Source organism: Thermobia domestica, chromosome 15 (genome assembly GCF_964235325.1).
Source record: "Thermobia domestica chromosome 15, izTheDome1.hap1.1, whole genome shotgun sequence".
NCBI lineage: Eukaryota > Metazoa > Arthropoda > Insecta > Zygentoma > Lepismatidae > Thermobia > Thermobia domestica.
Window position 1 is genome coordinate 175,731,979 of NC_137468.1, and position 18,273 is coordinate 175,750,251.

Genomic DNA, 18,273 nt, shown 5'->3' on the forward strand with positions numbered 1-18,273 from the left:
GTGTAATCCTAGAAGTATTTCATACATGTATAATCCTAAAAGTACTGTATATAATCCTACTAGTGTCACATATAATCCGAATTGTGATATGGGCACACATACAGTATTACTAGTATGTTTATCTGTCTCTATTTACCATTACTAACAACTAGCTGGGATGTATTTTTAAAAATCTCAATTTTCTGTTATAATTCTCATGCTTACAATATTTGTTTATTTATTTCAGGATTATTCAAGCGTGCACAATATTATAGCAGCAAGTTCGAGAATCTTTTTCACTTTTGGCTCTTGCATTTACATGTTGTAGCAGTTATGCACCCGAGAGGCATTGAGGTATGTGTTTCAATTTAAAACTTTGGGTCGACTTTACATTGCCCTCTCCAGTTGGTATCCTTATACTGACACCATTATGCTCAACCACAAGAACGAACGGTCAGTTATCTTAGTAAATGATGAAACAAAGAAATCTTCCTTTGTATGTATATTGGCCTCACTAACGGGTCTGTTATTTACTTTCACCCCCTGCGCTACCGCGCCAGCTAACTAAATTCGTTCTTCCCTGAAGCTAATTAGATGTACTACTAGCTTATAGCGAGTGACTAACGCATTTGTGAACAAAACTGTACTGAGCATTACTTATCAGTAAAGATACAACAATGGCTTTTGAGCTCCTTCGTTGCTAAGCGGTTACTCGATTCCTGGTATGAGATTATGGCTCGGATTTCACGTTAATCAGTAGGTTCACGTCTCACATAGCCTCGCTGCTGAACGGGACGTTAAATTTAAAATAAACTCAACAACAAAGGCACTTGTCGAGATTCCTCGTGACTGTGTAGTTAGCATAATTGCCTTCGACATGGAAGACTCAGGCTCGAATCCAGTGGGAGCTGATGTGCTTCGGATCCTACGTTAAGTTATAGGTACCTATGTTCTATAGCCTCGCTGCTATAGGAACGCTAAACTCTAATCAATGCAATCTACTAATACTTCTAAACCAGTCCTGTGTTTCTATATGCATGAAGATAAACTGGAGTTTGTAATGTAAATTTCAAATTAAAATTCAGTTGTAGATTTGTATGAAAAAATGTTTATACTTTTACAGGCTATCCCACATAAGAACTGTACGCATTTGTGGCAGAAATGGAGCAGTTTCCATTAGAATAGCGAATTGATATTGTGAAATTTTACGTAAAGACAGGCTCCATCAAAGAATGTACAGAAATGTTTCAAGCGAAGTATTCTAATAGAAAACTCCACATGACCAGCACTATTCAAGACCTATACAAGAAATGGAGGGATGTACGATCCGTTCAGAGTGTGCAGAGAAACAAGCGACCGACAGTGAAATCCCCTGAAACTATAGACAGAATTTGCACAGACATTACGAGAAACCCCCAAATGTCGGTAAGAAGGTTATCGCAGATTGGTATATCTTATACATCGTGTCATTGTGTACTAAAAGGTGTGAGAGATCGTGTGAGTGTGGTGCAAGAGTTGAAACGTGAGGCTCAGGAAAACAGTGTTCTTTATTGTAACAGGCTGTTAACATTAATTGCTAACGATTACTTCGTCTCCTTGCTTTACTTCATGTCAAATGAGCCTGGTTTCACTTGTCAGGTTATGCAAACTCCCAGAATTACAGATACTGGTCGCAGGACAACCCACATGTTCTGCATGAAGAACCTCTCCATTCAGAAAAGATTGTGTTTGGTTGCGTTGTTCGGTATGCGCATTATTGGCCCCATGTTTTTCAATGACATCTTAAACAGTGCCAGATATTTAGAGATCTTTGACTCTTTCTATGCCCAATTAACAGATGCAGAGAAGCTGTATGCAGTATTCCAACAAGATGGAGCACCCGCACACACATCTAACCAAGGCATGACCCACATCAGCAACGTATTCCCTGAAGACAGACTTGTCAGTTGAGGCCTTTGGTCCCCAAGTTCCCGGACTTAACATTGCGTGATTTTTATTTATAGAACACACTGTAAAGCAAAGTGTATGCTGACAATCCGCATACCATAGACGATCTTCAACGAAACATTACTTGAGAAATTAACATTACGCCTGCAGAAATACAGCGTGATGCTGGTAACGTCATCAAACGAGGTCAGCGATGCCTGGATGTCCATGGGCACCTCTCCCAGTATCTACTGTTTAACGTTACTATTATCTATTCATTGTTGCTGTTAAAATATTACTTGAATCTCGTGCGTGAGGCGTACCGGTTTTATGTGGGATACCCTGAATAAACAGTTTATATTAGAGGTTGTTCATTTTAAATATAATTTTAAGAATAAGAACTACAATTCTCGTAATATTATAAGATAAGGTTGATCAATAAATTCTGCCCTCCTTTTGTGAGTAAAATATAAGACTGTTATGCATAATATTGACTTTTATGAATATTTGGCTTTTATACTTACAAGTGTGAATCAAAAGGTTTGCAATACTTCGATGATTCGCTTGCTTTATTTGACTAGTGACAACGAAATGTGCACAGCATTCCAAGTATAGGCCATTGTTTTGCACCATTTTTGAAACCAACTTTCGGCCAATTCTTCAGTCCTACATGGGTAATAGTTCACATTCTTCCAGGGGAAAGAACTTCTGCACTGCAACTTAAAATCCTCTTGGTTGTTGAAGCACAGCAAACGCAGGAAGTAAGATATCGATCGGAACAAATAATAATCTAAGTGTGTGGGGGAAGTGTGGCATTAGTACAATTATGTCAAGGTTCTGCAATTTATTTCGGGTCGTTCGAAATTTATCATCTCTGGAGTTATCTGGCTGCAGATAGGTCCACTTCCTATTTATCAGTACAGAATATTTTGGCACACAATGTCATATATATATATATATATATATATATATATATATATATATATATATATATATATATATATATATATATATATATATATCCAGTCATTTGGAGTATAGGTTGCAATTGAAATCTACAAAGGGTATTTTCCATTTATGAGTGAGTTCTTTTCGACGATTTTCCCGAAATAAACAATACAGGTAATTTTGCTTGAATTACGAAAATGTAGATTTCATTCCATAAGTTATTACAATACGTGATAAGAATTTTTTTCTGAAAAACTAAATCACGAGGGGTAGGCCCTAGTTTGCTTTAGAAGGTGAGCTTTCTTCGTGTTAAGTTTCACGAAAACGTTGACTATAATTTCCTTGATATTAAAATGTATCGGTAAATTAACAGTCATGTGACATCATCTAATGTAAAGAAGGAAGATGGGACGGGGAAAGTTTAATGCTATGGCAGCGCTTTTATTTCTTTACACAATTTCATTCCATCTGTTCTCTCACAATCATTTAATTCTCTGTAAGCTGCTTCCTAAAGATCATATTGTAGGACGTAAAATTATAGACTTCAGTAAGATGATAGTGGAACTTACTGTATAATCGGGGCCGTAACTTGCGGGGAGGAGCTACTCCGTTACTAAGCGGTTAGCATACATGCCTTTGGCGTGGGAGGCCCGGGTTCGATTCCCGGCGGGAGCTCATGTGGTTCGGATTCCACCTTAATCAGTAGGTCCACGTCTCATATTGCCTCGCTGCTGAACGGGACGTTAAACTCAAAATAAACTCAACTCATCTTGGAAGGGGGCAACTGCCTACCCCAAGGAGGCTCCCCGCCGTTCGAGGGGGTCATTTTACGACATAATTTTCTTACTTTATATACTATACTAACATGAAATTATAAACGAAGCATCGAACAGGTTCACTACAATACATAAACAAAACAGCACACAAAAGGCAAATAAAACAAAAATGAGTCGTGGACCCATTGCAGCAAAAATATCTGCTATTAGGGGCCCTAGAAATAATTTATTCTCATGGCTTTGAGATTTGTCAATATTGTCCCCTTAATTAATTTGTAATGTATAGAACAGGTCCAGGGACATAACTAACGGCACCGCAGACTTTGCCATGCGGGAAGGTCCACAGACTCTAAGCGGCCTATAAAGAGTAAGAGAAAGATGGAAAGAAGAGGCCCAAGAATTAGAAAAAAAACTTTTTCTATGGGGCCGAAATACGAGTATTAATGCTTGCCCCCTAGAAACAATCTAAGCTACGGCTTTGTGTATAATATTGTAAAGCTAGTGAAGGGTGTCCCATAAAGAACATACCTTTTGAAATGCCCGCCATTTCTTTTCTCATAAGTTGGCAGCACTGAACGTTACACGATTTTCATCTGATGTTTCTGTGGTTAGTCGTCACGCAGCGCCGGCAAGTGGATTTTCATCTTGTTTTCCGTACCATGTAGGAATGGAGCGCTTCGAAACGGAACAACGTGTTGTCATAGTGAAAAACAAAAATGGAGAATGTTGTGCAGCGACTGTTCGCAAACTCCGTGGAATATTTAATCAACATAATGTGCCGATTAATTCAACAGTGATGAGACTGATTGCTAAATTATGAGAAAACCGGTTCAGTTGTGAACATTAAACCCTCGAGGCGTCTGCGTGTTAGTCGTTCTGCGGCAAATCTTGCCATCGTGAGTGATAATGCTGCTGTAAGTCCGGTCCAGAAAACAGACCAAGATCATGCGCTATTGGGGGCTTCGTAACAACTAACTACAAAGACAACTGATGGAAATCGTGCAACGTACAGTACTCCGAATTTACTAGAACAGAAATGGCGGACATTTAAAAAATCGTAATGTATATATACTGTAAAATATATATACTGTATATATCCTCACGAAAGCGAATTTTTGAATTCTTCTTTTTCGTAATAAATAGCTAGGGTAATTATCTCGGCCGTGTTTGTTAATGAAGTAAATCAGTCAATATACAGGGTAGCCCAAAAGTAGGTATACACCCCTGCATTGACTAAGTATAACATTCTAGCTTATAGGTTTATTTGCTTCGGCTGTTCCGAGCTTAAGATATAAGTAAAAAGACATTAAGAACAAATAAAAAAAGAAACTAAGACTACCTGATGGATAACAATAAGAAATGATATGAAATAAAGTACGGGACTGGATACCTTCTTTTGTTCCACCCTGTATTAACGGGTAATGGTGACTTTAACGGTAACTATCCACGTCTTATTTTATACCATTCAAACAAAGATAGTAGAACGCCGATAGATGGCACCAAACATCCTCCAGTGACTGACATCTATCGAACGAAATTAAAACTTCTTGTATGTAATCCTTTTATACTGTCTACCAAGGACTATTTCAGTTACTTTAAAACGCACGTTGTAATACATATTGTATATCCTGTACAGGTGATACTAGGCAGTTCTAAACATATCAACAAGAGTAAGTATTACAAGACTGGTTTGGAAGACTGGTTAGGCAACGGACTTCTCACAAGCGGAGGTTAGTACAACTAAATAACTACTATATTTTATAATTACAATATGAGAATGCAAACATAGAATAGACCCATATAATGTAAATATTTACAATAAATGTGTAATTTTTTTTGGTTACCGAAATTCACTATAGTAAAGTAACATTAACTATCCAGAAAGTGAGGGCGCGGTGGCTCGGTGGTAGAGCGTTCACCTCCGGTGCTTGGGGTCCCTGGTTCGATCCGAATTCGTGCCGTGTGGACTTTGTGGTGGACAAACACCGTGCTCGTGAGTTTTCTCGGGGTTCTCCCGTTTCCTCCCACTTTCTTCATTCCACCATTTCATTCATTTCTCATCATCACAGTCTCCTTTAGCCTAACCGGCATAACCGTGGGACGTAAAACTCAAAGATTTCATTTTTTTTTCATTTTCTACCCAGAAAGTCACTCACGTTTCAGCGGGGTGCCGCTAGAGGCGGGGCAATCGCCGCCATTTTGTGCGGAGACTGTAGCAGTATTGCCAATTTGGGGGTAAAGTCGCTAAATCTAGGGGATTCGACTTCCAGAATAGCGGAAAAACATAACACTTCCGGTTAGTGACTTTTTTGGTGATTTTTATATAATGATTTGAAGACTTATTTACAAATCTAGCGATTTTTGTGATGTGAACAAATCAAGCACTATTAGTTGAAAACAGTTTTTATAGGTTTGTTTTCCTTTTACTTAACTGAATTAGTCCAAACGTCAAGGAGTTTGACTAATATACAGCCCATATAGCATGTGATATCGCCAGAATCCCGTTTTGTTTTCTGATGGGCTACGTCTTATCATCTAATGGAAAACAATTTGAACCTTCCATGTCATTTAGTTAGCAGAGCTTCCATTGAAAGACAGAAATAATACAGTATTACTTCTAAAACTTCGATCCAACGACGAATGGGTATAACTTTTTTTCTCTCTCTCTCTCTCTAAAGGTTTAAATTTCATGTGGTTTTTCCTAGCGAGATTTCGTGAGCGCGAAATTGAACCTTTGGGTTTTATATGGCATGGAGTTGATTTTAACGTCCCGTTCGGCAGTGAGGCTATATGATACGTGGACCTACGAACATGGAATCCCAACCATGTAAGCTCCCGCCGGGAATCGAAGCCGGGTCTTCCGCGAGAAAGACGGGTACCCTAAACGCTTTGCATGGAGTATATATATATATATATATATATATATATATATATATATATATATATATATATATATATATATATATATATATATGTACTATAAAGAATATATAATATGAAGAGAGAGAGAGAGAATACCACGAATAATTTTTAGCGACTTTTCATCCCAAATTGGAGTCACTTCACCTCCCACTTAGTGACTTTTCGTGTCAACTTTTTGGCAACACTGGACCCTATCCTGTTCAGCTGAGAACCTGTGAAGTTCGTGTTGCTTTTATGTTCATAATACATTGTTAACACGAGTGCTCTGCTCTGAATAAAAATCCCGTCAGTTGTGATTGAGGTCGGTCAGACAATTTTTGTTGTCGAGAAAACACTGAACTGATTGGCATTCATCGACAAATGTATCAGTTTTATGGCAAAGATAATGAGTGAAAGTGGAGTGAGGCGATGAAGCCTCATGTTTAAAGGTGGCCGCACAATCGTTCACGGTGAAAATCGAAGTGGGCGACCGGTTACTGTGACAGATGATCTGGTCGCAAAAACCAATCACAAGGTTCGTCAGAATCACCGTTTTACGTTAATAAAGCTCTCGTTTGAATTTCCTCAAATTTCATAGAGCTTATTGAGGCTACCGGGTTCCGAAAATTTCGATAGAGGATCGAATAGCTCAGCGGATAGCAACCACCTTGAAATTCCTGGAGGTCTATAACAAAGACGGCAATTTCTTGAGTTGGTGGCAGCAACTTTTTCACCTCTCCCCCAAGGCTGCATGTACAATTAGATATACAAAGCAAGAAAAGTCAGAATAATACTTTAGCATTAAAATCTAACGTTAAATTGTTCTATTAATACTTGACATTTAATCTTAATCAATAGAAGTTAGTATTAAATGAAACCTGATACGAGACTTGGGTTAAGTGCGTTAATTGTTTTATAAAATGCAGTCCATTAAGTGGGCAACACCAATCCACCAAGAAAACTTGCAACCCATGTCTGCAAGATAACTTATGACTACTGCGTTTGAGTATAAGTGTTCTGCAAGTCGTCTTTTCGGAATACGGTTTAACAATTACCGCTGTAAAATATTGTGAAACTTTACATGATTTGGGAAGAGCAATTCGATAGAAACGGCGAGGAAAACTGAATGCAAAAGTCCTGCTGTTTCAAGATAACGCCCGCCTGGAGTCGGCCAAGCAGACCCAGGAGCCCTCTTACAGGCTCTTAGACCATTTGCTATATAGCCTGGATCTCGCGCCGAGTGACTACCACTTGTTCCCTACATGAAGAACTGGCTAGTAACGAAACTCTTTGATGACAACACAGACTTTCAGGTTGACGTGCGGGGATAATTGAAGTCACAGGCGGCAACTTTTTATGACAATAGACTTCGTAAGCTTGTTCATCGCTATGATAAGTGTCTAACCTTGTACGGCGACTATGTAGAAGTGGACTGTAAGACAGGCGCTTCAAAATTTATAAAATAAAAAAAACGTCTACTTTCAATTGTTTTCTTTTTATTCTAAAACGTGAGTTACTTTCTGGATAGTTCTCGAATATACAAATATCAATTAAAATGATTAAAGTATATATTTTTGTGGTGTTCTCACTGCAAATAATTACTTGATCAACATTTTTATTTTTCTTATTCATTAGCTACACCACCACGTGCAATCATGAAGCTGCAAACATATTGTAAGTCAAGGAAGCCTGTAATAAAGTCTAAATTGTATCAAATCAAAGTATATAGAATTATTTCTTACTGGTGTGTCCCATATGATTTACATATTTAAAAAAAAACTTTCTTAATACAGCGTGCCCATAAACCTTAAACTTAAACTTTAAACTTAAACATCACACTTTAAACTGATATTACATCATTTTGGTTAATCGCATTTATATCAAATTGGTCACATTTGAAAGAAAAAGTCAAATACATTTACCATACCTCATAGACATGGAATGTGGACCCGATTCTTAGGACTGCGTATAAATGTCTATTGCACTTGTTCCGGAATTCCCACACTGACAGATGGTCTCTCTGAATGGCCTTTCCTTTGATGACACATGCAGCCACTGTACCACTTAAAAATTGACTTGAAACTTTCGTACAAAAGCACACTGAATCTGCATCAAAACACGCCAACTTCAATCTTGAGAAGTCGCCATAACTACTTAAAACTTATTCTTTAATAACAACACAACATAAAGACAGGAAATAAATTTACGTTAGCACATTAAGGCATGATATACAGAAACATAAAAGCTTCCCAACCCCATCAGAAAGTCGCGGTCGGAAAGAGGGATTGCCGCCGTCGACGATGACATGCCGCCGGAGGCAGCCGGCACCCGTCCGCTGCAGCACCACGATCTACTTGTTCGAAGTTGCCGACCTTTTGCCGAGGCGACAAGCGATCGAAGATCGTAAAATAAAATGCACTTTGCCGACTCTTTGCCGACTGTTGCCGCCCGTCAGAGTCGCAAAGGCCTCTTTCCGATCCTCTGCCTGGTCCTTACGGCGTCGGCGGCTCATTTAATGCTCATTCTCGGCCGTTGGCCGACTGCTCGGCAGGACAACTATTCGTCGCGGTCGAAAATCGCGCAGAAAGACGCCGGTGTCCGGCGCCGGCAATCCGACCGCGGCATCTGGTCAGCATGGACAAATTGTCTGACTGTAGGCGGCAGGATCCTGATTGGGAAGTGACCTCCAGCAGAAACAGCAACTGCCTGCTAAATATCCAACAATGAACCCATATCGACTAATCGCAAAGTAATCATAAGTGAATATACTTTTCGTGTGTTTGATTCCTTTATCATTTGCATTATTGCCCATTGTTGATATGCACAAAAATATTTGTGTTTTTCTTTCAAATGTGACCAATTTCATTTAAATACGATTAATTAAAGTGACATATTACACTTTAGAGTATGATAGTATTTTTATAGACACACTGTATTATGAATTGTTGATATTCCAAGTTGTATCAAGAACGAAAACAATATTTAATGTGAGTTCAAACTCTAATGTTTATCAAGTGACAATTTTTTTCCCTGTTACAACAAAGTTTAGTGTTCTGAACTGTTTTATTAGTAGACTATAACACTTCACAATTCCCTTCAGGGTATTTTAGAACATAGATATTATTGATAAAATTTTATTTTATGTTAATCAAGGGTGTAATGGAGGGTATACGGGGGTATATCCACCTAATATTTTTATAGCTCACCATATGTTCACTTTAAATCTGGGATGAAATGAAAAGATCATGATGGTGGGCATACGCTATTTATTGAAACCAGTAGAGCGTAAAATTGCCAAAAATTCTAGGAATATAGCACTGGAGCTAATTAATTTTTTTCTTGTGGCTTTATTGCATATAAGTTGATGTTTGCATATACGTATGGAAAGATTCTTCTAGTCATTACACATATCTATAGGTAAGCTGTCACATTACTTATTTATATTGAGTTAACCATTTGCAGATACAGAATTTCGACACACACACACACACACACACATATATATATATATATATATATATATATATATATATATATATATATATATATATATATATATATATACACGAGGTGAGACAATTAAATAACGAGACTGGTGTCATAAATGTGCTGTATTGCAAAGGAAGTTACAGTTGACTGTTATCCCCTTCAATATACTCCCCTTCCCTATCTATACTCCGCTGCATACGTGTCTTCCATTGTTCAAAGCAATGCTGTAGGTCATTAGATGTCACATTGTTCAATAACTCTGACGTTTTTCGTTTCACCCCTTCCACAGACTGAAAATGTGTTCCCTTCAATGCACGTTTCACTTTTGGGAATAGATAAAAGTCACAAGGAGAAAGGTCTGGGGAATACGGAGGACGGTCGAGCACAAGAATGCGCTTGGCTGCTAAATATTGCTTCAAGAAAGGGCATTATGGGCAGGCGCATTGTCTTAGGAAAAACATAAGTAAAAACTTTAGGCTTCTTAATACTATATATATATATATATATATATATATATATATATATATATAACGCAGCTGCTGAAATGCGTTGGGCAGGGGCGGATATGAGTAAATCCATGATCGATCGATCTAGGGCGCAGTAAAACTAGTTGCGCCACTGATAATCATTCTTAGAAAAAAGGGAATCTCTCTATTCAATACAATGGCTCTTATGTTACGTGACTCGTGCTAAATTTTAACAGAACCCTGATGCAACTTCACTTCCATCACATTTTGGAGAAAAGTGTTTAATAAACTACCTGGCATGAGGATAAATCATTTTAGTGACACAGCAAAGGTCTTGTTTTATTAATATATACCATTGCCAAGCAATTACTTTTACAAAAGCATTTTGTTCTGTGGTGACCCAGCGATAGAACACTCATCTCTGTCGTGTGTAGTCCCTGGTTCGATCCCAAGTATCGTTAAATGGGATTGGTGATGGACAAACACCGTGTGTGTGTAATTTTCTCGGGGTTCTTAAGTTTCCTCCTATCCTTGACATTCTAATATGATAACACATGTCATCATAACCGTCACTCTAAACCTCGGTGCATATACATAGGACGTTAAACTAAAAAAAGAAAGAACACTTTCTTTCTTATAAAATATCATAATTCTTTTGAGGGATAATAAAGTGTGACATAAATTACTTGTTTGTGGTTATGAGGAAAACGAAATAACGGTCAGCGACGAAGATGAACAAACTGCGATTCCTCTTTCCGGCTGGATTGCAAGAAACCGTTTTCCAATATTTTTTCCCGTTTTAGCTCCATAGTGATTGATGTAAAAACCGGGAATGATTGGTTTCTACCACTTCCGGTTTAAAGATCACCTCGACCAACGAAGTAGATTCATAACTTTGGATCCTCTAAAATGAAATGCAATCTTTATGTTTTACGTCCCACATTTATGTCGGTTAGGCTAAAGGAGACGGTTATGATGAGAAATGAATGAAATGGTGGAATGAAGAAAGTAGGAGGAAACAGGAGAACCCGGAGAAAACCCACGAGCACGGTGTTTGTCCAGCACAAAGTCCACACAGCGCGAACTGGGATCGAATCAGGGACCCCAAGCACCGGAGGTGAACGCTCTACCACTGATCCACCGCGCCCCCCTCTTTGGATCCTCTATATTCTTACCAAATTTGGAGAGGATTCAACTAATAGTTCTTTTTTTTTTTTTTTTTTTTTTTTGTCTCCCAGAAAGATGTAGACGCGGACGGACAGGGTAAATGTATAAACGAGTTTTGGTAAACCGAACTCCGTATAAATTGATACTTATACAATATTTTGCAATAGTACACATTCCATCATATTGGTATCTCCTGAAATTAATTTAAGGTGACTTTAAAGGAGCCCTAGCTGCCAACAGATGGCAGCACGCATCACAATCTTCTCAATGTAAATTGTGGAAGATGTCCCATAAATAATTGAACTTTTGAAATACCCGCAATTTCTGTATTAGTAAGTTGGCAGTACTGAATGTTACACGATTTTCATTTATTATCTTTATATTAAAGTAGTCACGGAACACCGAATAGCGCATGATGGTAATCGTCAATCATTCACCAGTGTCTAGATAATATTCACCATATTTGTAATATATTTTCACTATTCTGTCGTGAAGCGCGACATTCCTACATATACAGAAAACAGATCATGTGTTATTCGGCGGCCCGTGACTACTTAACCACAAAGGCAACAGAAAAAATCTTGTAACTTTCAGTGATACCAACTTACTAGTATAGAAATACTCTGTATTTTAAAAGTTCCGTTCTTTATGGAGGTTACTCTTTAGGAAGCGACAATACTCCCAATAATTGAATGTATTTCAAGACATAAATGAATATTCAAACATTTTTTTTTCGATTTCTTTTATGCAGGTGAGAAATGGCGAAACCATAGGAAGTTGGTTACACCTGGATTTCATTTCAAGATTCTTAAACAGTTTATTCCAATTCTGTATGAGAATAGCCGCTTATTTATACAAAAACTCAGTAAAGAAATTGGATCACCGAAGTTCGATGTTTTGCCATACACTACCCTTTTTTCTTTGGATGTCATATGTGGTACGTAAAATTTCCTCAAGTTTCTACTATAAATTATTGTAAAGAATTTTGTGTGCAGGTCAAGATAAAATGTACCACTATACACGAATGTTTTACACTAGGTAGTTTAAACTTAACCTACAAAAAAATCTTCATACATTGTAGAGAAGGCAGTATAGAGTAAGGAAGATTTAGAGTAATAGAAGAATAAGCTACTAAAAGGCAATGTAGTAGGCGAAAATGGGGGAATGGCAACCACTTAAGAAAATTTGAAACAAAATCTCAAAAATTACCGAGTGATACGAAAAGAAAACTACATTAGTAAAACAAAATGTACCTCGGACCGCAACACCTTGGAAAATGTTGCGCGTGTGAGAGCGTCTATCCAACAATTTCCAAAGCGTTCAGCACTTAAACAGATCGGTCAGTCGTTTCTTTTTCCTTAGTGCAGAACCTGTCGCTTTTAAGTTTGACACCCAAACTTGAATAGTTTTTCTATCCGTAATAGAATCATGTTGGCCAAGTCTGAACCGAATGCAAAATATCCGCTAAGTAGTAATTACAAAACACCATTGCGAATGTACTCTTCCATAACAAAGGCACAATGCTCACCGCGCCACGGCATTGCGACTACTGAAAATGACACGTATACCGCTATTGAACGGTAGCCCCTGCGTTCTGTATTCTCACCACAACTCACACAGTGCCCTCTCCAAATACAGGTTCTTTTGCCGGACCCTGTACATACATGAATTCATGTAATTTATGTTCTGTACTTCGTTTATCAGAAAATGCACACCTGATACCTTATGAATTATTTCTTGTGGGAGGAATCCCATTCCTGGGTACTCATTTTAAGTGCTTATTTATTTTAAGATGGATTAATTCTTATTGGTTAGCATTGAGATATTCGTCATAAGCACGACTACGCAAATGAACAAGCCATCTTGTACCAAGTGGCCACTAAAAAGTACGAAAGTCAGGGCATATCGAAGCCGGTGGGCTTGTTGAGTAGAAGATGGGTATCCGAAGGAAGCAGGCGCGTTAGCGACGGCGAGTATGCGCGTAAGGTAAGATAGTCGAAACAAACTATGTTCTACATAGCTATCTTAAGTGTCAGACAGCTTTGTCGTTACTGATCATGACTTAACACATTACATTCAGATACAAACTTCGTCTAGCATGGGTTGGTATAGACTATTACGTGGTTAAAAGCATATACTTTGCATAACGTTTCTAAACATTATTAGGAATCTGAGACGAAGATCTTCTATAGTATTAGTTTGATTACTTATATATTCCTCTTTTGAAATAACATTAGATATTTCTTTTAAACATTATTCAAATTTATGCATCCATAAGCTGGGATAACACCTTCCATTTTTGCAATGCAATATTACGTTAAACAGGATTGTCAATTTTACCATTTTCTAGCTTTCCTTATCTTTTGTTTTCCAGAAACAACAATGGGCGTAAGTATTAAGGCTCAAATTGATGGCAACTCTGAGTACATTGACGCTATGGCCAGGTAATGTCATTTTTTACCTTGCTTCTTTTTGTAAATGCTAGTATTTGTAAGACTTCCCTTGACCTACTTCCGCTCCAAATACAGATTTTTCTTTTTTCTAAAAAAAAATGTATTTCATTATCATCAGTGTTGTCAAGTCTATCGTTTTATGTATAACGACTCACCAAAGGTAGTCGTCAACCTGGTTCGGTTAATAATATCAGTAAATCTTGAGTGGTAGTAATTGTTTACACATTAAAATATCTTCCGTGATTACATTTACTAGTATTCTCACCTTTTATATTGAAATTACAAAACGATGATACGTTTTAAACAATTTTATTCGTTGATTCTCGTGGAACGAATATGCACATAGACTGTATTACAATCGTACATGTTAGTTAAGTATCTATCAACAACAACATAGCAACCAACTATATAATAATGTCTATTTCTTATATATTAAAAACATTCTTCTTCTGTTATTTTTAAATTAACATTATATCTGGCATAGTGCTTATGTAGAAGCACTTTCTGCCCAAAAATACAAGTAATTATCAATTTATACAAAGTATCTCGTTGTATAAAAATGTCGCCCGACGATGGGACTGAATATAAAAGTTACAAGGGAGCTTGGTTTTTATATCTAAGAACCACTGGTCCATTTATAAGAACAATATTCCCTTAATTATATTCTATACATTTTGATCGACCCTCGTATGTATATATAACATTATTTATTTTCATTCATATAAATATATTTATAATAAATCTTTCATTTCATTATCATTTATCTTTTATTACAATAATATATATATTTTATTATTAAAACGTCGTCGCTTATTTATATAATTAACGAAGGGTACGAATTCAAAATAGTAAGAAGCAATTACATTTAAAACATGAGTCATCATGATCAAGGGCGTATTATATATTAATTACTTTAGATGATATTCAACAGTATGCATTGTATCAATTAGGCGTCAGAATATAGAAGAATCTTATTCAAGTAACATATAAGGTGGTACATGAAGACAGTCGTCGAATAATTAGCTTAATAGAATGAATCATATACTTAACATAATCTTTGACAATTAAGTTTCAACACACAATCAAATATACTATAAATAACCTTTGCTTTTAATGAATCGAACTATAACTCTTTCATATTAACAAGAAAGAATTAAAATCATTTGAAAATTATCATTTGTTGAAACAAATGTGATAAAATATTTATGAGTTCATTAACTAATCCTATCAAGTATAGTGCTTGTATATCGAAGTCATAAAAATTGTTTTTTTTAATAGCTAGCCAATGGCTAGCACTCTGTTAGAGGGTTACGCCCTCTTTTAGGTAAGGGAAATTGGAACAATTATTGGATCAAGGATTATGGTTGGTCTAAGGGGTGTTATGAAGCAGAAAATCTTTATTTATTAAACATATCAACAAAACAGAGGACTTAAGGCCATTTGCGGCCTTAACATATTGGATGGAACAGGAGAAAAAAAACAACAAAGAAAAAAAACCAAGAAACAAACAAAATAAATACAATATATGCTGTGATACACAGAATCAGGAAATTACACAATATACATACTGAGAAAGAAACAAAGTATTATTCATATTATGGAGCAAGGGTGATCGATGAAAGTAATTATGATGTGAAAATGATGCTAACGGCATATGCTTATATATAAAATAAAGGCTTCGATATAGGAATAAGTCTTGTGATTATGGAGATGAGGAATGAGATGAGGTGCAAATCACGCCACAACACGCAGGTTATGTAAGAACACAGATGAAACTATCTTCTTGCCTAGGGGCTACTCTAGGCTATAATGGAGACAGAGGAAAGCCCATGTTAGTTAAAGGGAATGTCACTGTGCACTATATGATGGGAAGATGAGAGGGTGATGAAGGTGAGTATGAAAATCGTCAAGTAGAATAATATCAGGATGATTCGGTGGAAGTGTGTAACAGTACAGTGTGAATAGTAGTGACAGGGGTGTGTGCAGAAAGCGAGAAGGTGCGGGGTGTACTGCTGAATAATGCATCGTATCCAACAAAAGAGGATGATGATCTTGGTAACGTCGAGTGATATAATTTACCCGGAGTTTCTCGATGTGGTATTGTAAGGTAGGAAATGTAATGAGACGGTATAGGTATTGTGTAGGACTGGGTAATTTAATCCGGTAAGCTATTCGGAAGGCATGTCTTTCAAGAATGAGTAGTTTCTGGTAAAAACTGTCTGGAGCAGATACCCAAGCTGTATGGCCATGTGTAAGGGTCGGGCGCAAGAAGGCTTTGTAAGTATTGAGTACGGTGGCAGGTTTTAAGCCCCAGGTTGTGCCAGTTAAACGCTTCAGAAGATTGAGGCGATTGTAAGCTTTACTAGTAATCGTGGTAAGGTGTTTCTTCCACGTAAGATGCCGATCGAAGGTTACACCTAGGTATGTTGCTATCTTACTGGCTTGTATTGGAACGTCGTCTACCTGAAGCGTTAAGCGGTTTGGATTACGGCGTACTTTGGTTGACTTTTTCGGCGGTAGGAAGACGATGGCCTGAGTTTTAGAAGCGTTAATTAATAAATGCCATTTTTTGCACCACTGATAGAAATTATCTATGGCTGTTTGTAAAAGTGTATTGATTTCCTGGACTGTATTACAAAGGGCAAGGAATGCAGTGTCATCAGCATACTGAAACATGTGCAGTTTGTCTGGAAGTTGAGGCATATAGGTAACAAAGAGGAGATATAAAAGAGGCGATAACGCAGAACCTTGAGGGACACCAGAAAGTATAAAAATCGGATGTGATAGATGATCGTTTATGGAAACGTATGCAAGACGGCCATTGAGAAAGTTGAAAATAAATCTGATATAAGGGATTGGTGTATGAAGGCGCATAAGTTTGTAAATGAGTGCCAGATGCCAGACTTTGTCAAATGCTTTTTCTAAATCGAATAGTACCAGACAAGAGGGTTTGACGCTATTATAATGTATGGTGATCAGATTCGTAAGTCGAAGAAGTTGGTCGTTGATGGAGAAAGCAGGTCTGAAGCCGGCTTGATATACCGGAAGAATGTGATGATGAGCAAGGTATGTATGGAGTCGTTTGACCAGTATCCGTTCGAGGATTTTGCTAAATGTGGAGGTAAGCTGAATTGGACGGTATGATGAAACATCATCTAAAGGTTTGTTCGGTTTAGGAAACATAAGTGTTTTCGAAGTTTTCCAGGGTGTTGGAAAATACCCAGTGCGGAGAATGAACGTATAAATGGTTATTAAAAGAGTTAATAGTGATAACGGGCATTCTTTGATATGGCGGTAAGTAACCTTATCAAAACCGGGTGCAGAATTACGTTTTCGGTTGACAACAGCTCTGAGTTCATCGATTGTAATTGGTGAAGTTAGAGGTGTGTCAGGTAACAGGGAATGGCATATGTTAGGTTGTAAAACGGAAGAGTTCACATTAACTTTTTCGGCAGGATGGGAAGAATCATCGGAAGGAAGAGGTGTGAAGATGCGTTGGAGATTGTTTGCAAAAGCATTTGCTTTGTCTACGTCCCCTTGTGCTGGTGAGTTATCGATTAAAATAGGATATGGAGTCCTTGTATATTTGCCGCATAGAGCATTGAAACGTTTCCAGTACTTTGAAGTGTGATTATTATCTGAAAGTTTATTACATGTTTTAATCCAACATCTAAGTTTATAAGCACGAATATAATTGCGAACTGTGCGTTGTAACTGTTTATGAAGGCGAAGGGCATCTGGATTATGCGTGCGAGTATATTCACGATATAGCTGTCGAGAACGTGTTACCATGGTGAGATAGTTTGGCGGCAAAGTGGGCTGATATGGGCGGGAGGTACAAGTAGGTATGAAACGTGTACTAGCTTCTTGGATTGCGACAGTTATAGTGTCAATTGCAGTGTAAAGCTCGTCTTCCGTTGTAGGTTCTGTGAGGTGATCTGTGTTGGTAGAAAGATATGATCTGTAGTTCTTCCAGTTTGCTTTATCAAAACGAAGGCTGGTAGAGAGAATTGGTTGCGCCTGAGTTGTGTTAGAGCTGTGAGTGTTAATGGTAAGTTTTACTGGCACATGATCACTACCAAGTGGGTCTAAAATTTCGACAAGACTGTGGGAGACTAGAGTTGTTGATAAAATGACTATGTCCGGCGTTGTATTTGAAATGGGCCT

At 37.5% G+C, this 18,273-nt stretch overlaps 1 protein-coding gene across 1 annotated transcript in view; it reads left to right on the forward strand.

Moving 5' to 3' along the window:
* The first annotated feature begins 1,257 nt into the window (after nt 1-1,257).
* Nucleotides 1,258-18,273, forward strand: part of LOC145671729 (cytochrome P450 4C1-like) — a 99,452-nt gene continuing 82,436 nt past the window's right edge. The window contains exons 1-4 of the mRNA XM_081740932.1: nt 1,258-1,920; nt 5,266-5,359; nt 12,405-12,590; nt 14,028-14,097. Coding sequence (XP_081597058.1) covers nt 1,258-1,920; nt 5,266-5,359; nt 12,405-12,590; nt 14,028-14,097 — 1,013 coding nt within the window. The remainder of the gene's footprint in view (nt 1,921-5,265; nt 5,360-12,404; nt 12,591-14,027; nt 14,098-18,273) is intronic.